The sequence below is a fragment of the Triticum urartu genome, chromosome 7 (genome assembly GCF_003073215.2).
Source record: "Triticum urartu cultivar G1812 chromosome 7, Tu2.1, whole genome shotgun sequence".
NCBI lineage: Eukaryota > Viridiplantae > Streptophyta > Magnoliopsida > Poales > Poaceae > Triticum > Triticum urartu.
This window is the reverse complement of record NC_053028.1, coordinates 267,082,759-267,091,096: the sequence shown is the minus strand read 5'-3', so window position 1 is coordinate 267,091,096 and position 8,338 is coordinate 267,082,759. Positions and strand designations below refer to the sequence as shown.

Here is an 8,338-nt window from a genome sequence, read left to right as displayed (position 1 = left end):
ACGAGAGCTCGCCTGATTCAGCATAGGGTTTGGGTTGTAATCAAATGTAACAAAATGATGAGGTGAGAAAGATGGTTCAGCCTGTGTCTGAATCATTCAGCCTCTCATTATTTTGAGAAAATAGGCTCAAGACAAGGTATCATCTATCAGCCTGCTTAAGTGAGTTTCGTAGTGGAGTGTTCCTTGCAGTTTAGGAGCACACCATGGATTCTTGGTCATTCAAATAAAGAGCTTTTTCTCGGAGAGAGAGAGATGGGGATCGTACCGGATCCAAAGCAACAGGTAGCCAAGCTGCGAGAAATCCATCGACGGTGGCTAAGATCCCGCGTCAGCCCGACCAATCCCTCGACCGAAACGCATCACGGGCCCCGCCGCTCGGTCCCCAGCCCGCACCGCCATGGATGTTCCCGCCGCACGGGAGGGGCGGCGACCCAGCGAGTCCGTCGGTCGGGAGCTTGGATGGCGCCGGCGGATCCCCCCATCATCGCCGCCCTTCGGGGAGGGGTGCGGCCCCAGCCGGCGTGAGCCGGGTTGGCCACTCTCCCATCCGACGTTGTGCCTCCTCTCCTCTTCCTCTCTTTCTCCCTCCTCTCTCTCCCTCTCATCTTCTCTCTCCTACAGATCTAATTGAGCGCTGCCGCTGTCGCCCTTTGCCTGCAGGTCGGCGCCGTGGTGGGGATTCGGGAAGGAGGAGGGGGAGGAAGGGAGGAATGGTGCGGCGGCTGTGAGAAGGAGCGGGTGGCTATGGACGGTGGGCTAGGGTTTGGTGCGGTTATGTCCAATGGGCTCCTCGCCCCTGCCACGGGACGCGCGACGCGCGAGGGAAGGTTCACCCGCCCGAAGATGACCCGCTGCTGAGACAACCAATGCAATCTTGAGACGAGCCCACTCGTCATTGGGCAAGGAAAATGACTGGGAGGTGAAAAACGATTTAAGTGCAAGTGAAGATCCAACGGTGCAGCGAGCCAGAGGGGCAGATCCGACGGCCGAAGCTTGCAATCGGGGGAGCATTCTGGGAGCGAGTTGCCTAGCGTCTGTTTTGTTTTAAATTAGCTCCCAAAACAGATAAAGGCTAGCTAAACATGTCGGTGGGCCGGAGCGTTTACTTGTTGTGCCATACCTTTTTTTGAGGGAGTATGGCATGAGTGCTGGCCCGTATATTAGGTGTGCCTGGATGGGCCGTGCCGGGCCGGCCCATCTGGCTAGGTCTGTTCGCCGTGTCCTTCCTCCCTTTTCTTTTTCTTTCAGGTGCGCTGGTCTGTTCTGTTTCGCTGCTCAAGTCGGCGCCGCAAAGCCTCTCGCCTCGAAGGGTTTCTTCCTCCGCCTCGCCGTCCGCGCGCTGTTCCCCACTACCGTCCGCGCGAAGCGAGACAAGGCGGCGGCGAAGAGAGCCACCCCTCCTCAGGGGATGGCCACCACGGCTGCGCCGGAGGGCGTCGCGCAGCCACCTTCCGCTGCCAAGGGGCCCAAAGGAGAGGCGGAGAGAAAACAGAGCGACGCACAGGGAAGAGGAGGAAACGGCGGTGGTGGTGGTGGCGGCGGCGGCGGTGGTGCAGGTGGTGGGGGCGGAGGTAGAGGGAAGAAGCGGAAGAACAAGGGAGGTGCCTTCATCTACGGAAACTACAGGAACTACTACGGCTACCGAGTGAGTTGAACCGTGCTTCTCCCCTCCACTCTGTGGCCTCTCTCTAACAAAGGGTGAATCGTCATTGTGTTGTGCATGCCGTGTAGTTATTTGGTGAAATGATTTGCTGGAGATTGCTATGTTCCTGGGACTGGGATGGTTTATACGGACTAGGATTCTTAGCTGAAAGCGGTGGAGCTTTTGCTTAGGACGCGCCCTAACTATTTGATGAAATGCGCTAATAGGTTTCTGCGTTGATTTGTGTCTCAGAGCTGGCAGAACTTGAGTTTTGCAACGAGGGCCCGTGGTTCCTTTTTTTTGTATTGAATGGAAACTGGAGTGAGATGAATATACTTGTTTTGTTTGATTCTAGTTTGTGGTAGGCCAGCATAGACGCTATCTGTTGGGTATTTTGGTGTTAAATTGCCGCTTTTACGCCATACCATTAGCTCATCATTTCATTGGTTTAGACAATCCAACCATTGTGGTACTGTGTGTGACATGGCTGCCGAATTTCAGGGGCACAGTAATCACCACTGCTTTGAGCCTTTGACCCCATATTGGACATGTAATATAGTTTCTGATTAATAAATGCCCCAAGGTGTTACTGTAATGGCTATTGGCATAGAAGGAGTAAGCAAGCATGGAGCCTAATTGCACGTACTTGTTTTCACAGATCTGCTTATGCTAAATTCACCTGTACTAAGGAGGCAAATAGATGGATAGAGGGTCTATTCATTAGATTGGACATTTAATTGTTCTATGCTGCACATGATAGTTCACTTCATACGATAAAAGGACACTCGATGGCTGGATCAATCAATCTTAGCTGATAACTTCAATCTTTTGATGTTCAACAGATTGATCGTAACGTTGGTGAAGATCCCCGCCTTGAGATATTCAAGAAGGAGTGGTTTGCAGGCAAGGATTGTCTCGATATTGGATGCAACCAAGGTTTGGTCACAATCGGTATAGGTAATGTTCTGGGGATAAAAAATTTGTTCTGTTTTGTTTGGTTAATGATCTTCCGGTCTTATTCTCATGTCTTCAACTTCAATGTAATAGCTTCTGTTCTTGAATTAGCAGACTGCTGTTACTGTGCAGTTACATTGTTTTAGTTTCTATTGTTGAATATGAAAGTCTTATCCATATTAACATAAGCATTATTTAGCTAATTATTGTAAATATTCTTTGATTTATTCATATGGTTACGTTAGGATAATTTTAATCGAGTATGTGCCATCTATTGTAGGTTGCCACTTGTAATACAGTTGAGACTGCCCTACATAAACATGTCAGCTACCTTTGTTAACTTATTATTATAATGGTCTGCAATAGCATAGTTTTCATTTGACAACTCTTGACCGTATAAGAACTGAATGCCAATTAGCTGTAGCTGGTCTTTTGCTTCATTATTCTGTGCATTGATGACTTAGTGACTCTTCTGACACTCATTTGCTAGAAATCAATACATCACAGGTGACATATACAATTTTTTTGGGGCAGATGTCACAATTGCAAGAGAGAGATATTGTAGAATGTTCTAAATAAATTTCCTGTCAAACACAGTTTCTCATCTCTAATTTTCTTTACCTTGTCCAGCGACGAAGTTTGAATGTCGAAGCATCCTTGGAGTTGACATCGATAAAGGTTTAAACTGTTATTGTAATATTTAATGAAGTAATATTGTATATTTGTAATACAGATTTCATACTGTTTGTTTTTAGTGCATGAAGTACCTGGTAGTTGGAATCTTTCGAAAAACAATCTGAATATCTGATTGATGCTTGTCTCTCAGCAGCCTTTATGTACATTTTGTGTTTATATATATAATGTTGCGCGCTGAGAGCATTAATACTCATTTCTGAACAACATTAAATGCCAGTAAGAAAATCTAGTCCTGTTTGACCGGTTATTGCATATGCCAGCTCAGTGTTGCTAGTACAACAACAACAACAACAACAACAACAACAACAACAAAGCCTTTAGTCCCAAACAAGTTGGGGTAGGCTAGAGGTGAAACCCATAAGATCTCGCAACCAACTCATGGCTCTGGCACATGGATAGCAAGCTTCGACGCACCCCTGTCCATAGCTAGCTCTTTGGTGATACTCCAATCCTTCAGGTCTCTCTTAACGGACTCCTCCCATGTCAAATTCGGTCTACCCCGCCCTCTCTTGACATTCTCCGCACGCTTTAGCCGTCCACTATGCACCGGAGCTTCTGGAGGCCTGTGCTGAATATGCCCAAACCATCTCAGTGTTGCTAGTAGTTCGTAATTATTGTATTGACACAATGCTTGTGAGGCATGTTGTGGTTGCAAGTCTAAAGAAGTAGAATTTGGTGGGACATTTTTTTTAATGGCATAACATCCTTGCTGATGCCCACACCATCCTGTTCACAAATTCGATGTTTCTCTATTGATAACGGAACCTATCTTGAAATTATGAAACTCTGTATGACATTTATAATGTTAATTTGTTCTTTAGCAGAATGTGCATTTATGACAGTCAAACTTGTTTTTCTGTAATTTTCTGATGTTAGATGCATGGTTCGTAATTAAGTAATAGTATTTGACAGATTACCAATAAATATCATCAACCATAATTGAATAGTCCCTTGTATTACGTAATGTTTGTGTGTTCTTGGCTTGCCCAATGTAGTATGGTTAGCTGTGTTGGGTTTGTCAAATGAAACTGATTCTGATATTAACCTTGTAGGTTTGATTGACCTTGCTAACTGGAATTTAAGAAGGATATCTCGAACAGGCAATGTGGCTCCAGAAAGTGCCAAGGTCCATAACTCGTCAGACTCCACAGCTCAGAGCTGTCCAGAAGAAGTGGTATCTGAAATGCCAAATGGAAATATTTCTAAGGACGAACAACCTGATCTTTTTGAAATTGTCTCTTTTCGGTCTGAAAATTTTGTACAGAGCAAACACAAATATGCAGAACAGTATGACACCATCATGTGGTAAGTTGCAAATTTACAAGCGAGACATGTCAGAGATTTTTTGGTTTATTTGTATTAGTCACTATCCAAATTGAATGTCATCTTGATTGGTTGTGCTTTTGTTCTCTTGCAGTTTGAGCGTGACAAAATGGATCCACCTGAACTGGGGTGATGATGGCATAATCACTTTGTTTGTGAAGATATGGAGTCTTCTAAGACCGGTATCTATTTATCTTTTGCTGTCCCTAAATTGGATCTCTGTGGTAAGAGGAAAAACTAACAATACCTTGTCTTCTTTCCGCTGGCTTCTCTTGTTTTGCAGGGAGGGATTTTTATCATGGAGCCTCAACCTTGGACCTCGTATAGGAAAAACAGATTAGTGTCAGAGGTAATTTCTGATTGTCAGATTGATGACTGATGCTACATGATTTGTTTTTAGCTTGAGATGGTAGTTTCAACTTTAGAGCTCTAACTCTGTTTGTGAAGGCCTGAAGGATAGCCATGAGTATGTTGCATTGAGCTGTTCTTTTGGTTCCTTGCTCGTTTCAAAGCTAGATGTACTCCTTGGTTTGAATTGCTTCCTGGTCTTTCATCATTTACGTGTTTTTTCTTTCTGAAAAAGTCTTTCATCATTTTCGTTGGTGTCTACTCTCACCCAACCTGCTTTTGTTTCCCCTGATCACACAATCTTTCTTAGTAACAAAAATCCCGATCCATCGATGAAACAATTATTTCTTCTCAATCTTTCATGGGGTGAAGTTAACTCACATCATCCTGTCCTTTTTTCTGGTGGATTTCAGTTTGCCAAAGAAAACTTCAAATATATCTGTATATACCCTGAGAAATTCCGGGAGGTACTTCTTGATAAGGTGCATTCTATATCGGCAACTAATGCTATGTTCTTTTCCAGTTCCCTGCAGCAGAATCGTTGTAAACCATGCAGTTGTGCTTGCAGGTAGGATTCAGGTCAGCAGAGGTGATTACCAACAGATTGGTCGGATCCGTCGCTGGTTTTGACCGCCCAATTGAAGTTTACTACAAATGATGGAATGAGATTAACGCCTGCCTCTTGCTCAGAGGCTCATCTGTTGCTTCGGGCGCATAAGTTTGGTGCTGCGGGATTCGTCAAGCTTCACCGGTGCTTTCTTTGGTACAAATATGATGATCAAGGTTTTCACATAACTCTGGATTAGCAATTTGTGGAAGTGTCATTTTCAACAAGCGCCCAAGGAATGGTATGGATAGGGTGGTGGTGGTATTGCCTTCACTAGGTGGTTTTCGATACTTTGCCAGAGTTTAAGCGTCTGTATAGATGAATGTTAGATGCCAGAGAAAACCTTCCAGTGATGTAAGATTTCGCTTCCTATGAACAGGCTAGTTTTCTCGCGCTCTTACAATTGCAACCGCTTTATCGTATATATAAACCGGCAAATCTTGGTTGGATTATATCAACTTTCAGACACTGTACTTGTTACATTGCTCAGCTCTGGAGCTGCATCGCCAATGTCGCAGTCCCTTGCAGCTCAAGCTGCACCTGAGCCCACTCCACGAGCACTTTGAAGAAAAAGCCATTGATCAGTCACCGTCCAAATATGCAACCACATTCCAAAAGCTCCAAGGATCTTCCAAAAATAAAAAAGAAGCCCAAAGGAAGGCACAGCTCGGCAGAGGTGCAACCATCTCCATCCTCTCCGCTGCCCCAAGCCAAGCAAGGAATCCCTTCTCTCTCTCAACTTATCTCATCTTATATAGCCAGCTCGATCGCAGCGAGCTGCTATGCATGACTGCATGAACTGCGCCTGACAATGGTGTGCATGGGCGTCGCCGAGTGCCAGCACATCCACCGGACGGCGCTGGACTACTTCCTCGCTGTGCTCATCGTCGTCGCAGCCGTCGTCGCGGTGAGGCTGCTCATCTGTGCCCTGGTGCGGTGCCTCAAGGACGGCTGCGTGGCGCACCACCACCACCACCACCACCACAGCCCGGCGACCACCGACACCGACGAGGACATGGAGGTGTGGGCCGGCACAGAGCTGGATATCCATAGGCATGCTGATCGGCATGGCCAGCAGGATCGTCGGCCGGAAGCCGTCGAGGTGGTGGTCCCACCACCGGCTAGGACCACGGCATAGTCCTAGCACGCTGGCTAGTTATTGTACTGTTCGTATTTCCTCTCACAAATTTTTTTGTACTGTTCGTATTCGTTAAGCTTGCTTGCTCCATCCAGGTTAGTCAGTTTGACAACACGAGAGCGGATCATCTGCCATGCACGAGTTATCCCGTGCATGTTCTGCGCCGTGGTCAGGTTGTGTGTCAGAACCATTTGTAGTGTCAGGTCCAGGATTTTTTTTTGAAACTATGATAATTTTTATAGCAAATTCGAAACTATACACCTTAATGCATAAAAATCAAAAGTATCGCCCTGTTGGCCTCCTGTTGGCTGAAGAGGGACTTTTCGGTCTACTGTTGGCCGAACCCTCTTCGGCCAACCATTGGCCAAAGAGAACTTTTCGGCCAACCGTTGGCCAAAAAGTGGTCTTCGGTCAATGGTAGGCCAAAAAGTGGTCTTCGGTCAACACCTACTCTTCTGTTTTAAAAAATTCATATCAATTAGGATTTTTAGTATTTTAATTTGATTCTTTTTGCATTAGATTATAAATTTTATGAAGTTTCTGTAAATATCAAGTTTGACTAGATTTGAAAATTTGAATTTGAATTTTCATGAATTTTCTCAAATCACTAGATTGCCTATAATTTGAGCTAGGGGTATTTTTTAGATGATTCTTTCTTGCTAGTGGTTCTTTGTGACTTTGTTTATCAGTAGTAATTAATTGGCAAATTTTAGGATTATTTAAAATTAGATTTTTATGAAAACAGTTCTGTTTTGGTGTTTTATAGGTTCTGTGCTATTTCTTTTAATTTTAATTACTCTAAATTGTTTTCTTTAGCTTTTTTGACATATTCTTTTAGTTTCTGTTAATTTATCAGTAGCTATTTTATTTGTAGTATTTTTTTGTATTTTATTTCTTTTATCCTACTAGAAAACTTTGAGCTTGATAGGAGTTTATATTTAAAAGTGCCTTATAAATCCTGTACAACCATTGCCGTTTTATACATGAAAAAACTATACTTTCCCATAATCTTTTTTCCTCCATTTTCTTTCCCGCCATTTTCTCTGCTGCCATTTTCTCTCGCCATTTTCTTTCCCGCCATTCTCTTCCGCCACACTAAGGAGGCCAGTGTAGTCTCGTCAAGATGTCCGGTTATCCTTTTGATCGTAGTTGTTTTCACCCTAGTATGTTCAAATGTCTTTCGAGTTTAGACACCAATTTCACGATAGACAATAGGATAGTTCCATGGGACGAACTCCTCAGTAGTGACACCTTACTGAATGAGTTGGCTCACACATTAAGTGGGTGCGGGTAGCCTGCAAGGACCTTGGAGGAGATACGAAAAGAACTTCTCAGGTTGCATGGAAGATGGAAGAAGCAACAACATAAGGGTGAAGCATTCCTAAAGGCTGCAGCAGAACATACTTATTTATTGACCCAAGACAGCGAGGATGAAGACGATATTTTCATGCCGAGCACCAAGGGCAAGAGTACCGCATCGTCAAAGGGCAATAGTGCCGCATCATCAAAGGGTAAGAGTGCTGCATCGGCGGAGGATGACGATGATGCCTTCATGTGGAGTGTGAAACACTCTCTAAGAGAAGTCATAAGTGTGAAACACTCTCCGATGATGATGACGAAGCTGTAAACA

At 44.6% G+C, this 8,338-nt stretch overlaps 1 protein-coding gene across 1 annotated transcript; it reads left to right on the top strand.

Moving 5' to 3' along the window:
* Window positions 1-1,249: 1,249 nt before the first annotated feature.
* Window positions 1,250-5,946, top strand: LOC125523357 (probable RNA methyltransferase At5g51130). The gene is made up of 8 exons (XM_048688402.1): window positions 1,250-1,645; window positions 2,485-2,599; window positions 3,227-3,274; window positions 4,345-4,597; window positions 4,710-4,797; window positions 4,899-4,964; window positions 5,377-5,445; window positions 5,532-5,946. Exons 1-8 carry the CDS (start codon window positions 1,409-1,411, stop codon window positions 5,619-5,621), a joined length of 966 nt encoding a protein of 321 aa, XP_048544359.1. The 5' UTR covers window positions 1,250-1,408; the 3' UTR covers window positions 5,622-5,946.
* Window positions 5,947-8,338: the final 2,392 nt, after the last annotated feature.

What these genes read in the sequence shown, in the direction of transcription:
- LOC125523357 (XM_048688402.1), top strand. Translation starts at nt 1,409, where the DNA reads ATGGCCACCACGGCTGCGCCGGAGGGCGTCGCGCAGCCACCTTCCGCT. An exon ending in TGGAGTTGACATCGATAAAG is followed by an intron (nt 3,275 to 4,344) that starts GTTTAAACTGTT and finishes TTAACCTTGTAG; the next exon opens with GTTTGATTGACCTTGCTAAC. An exon ending in CAGTATGACACCATCATGTG is followed by an intron (nt 4,598 to 4,709) that starts GTAAGTTGCAAA and finishes GTTCTCTTGCAG; the next exon opens with TTTGAGCGTGACAAAATGGA.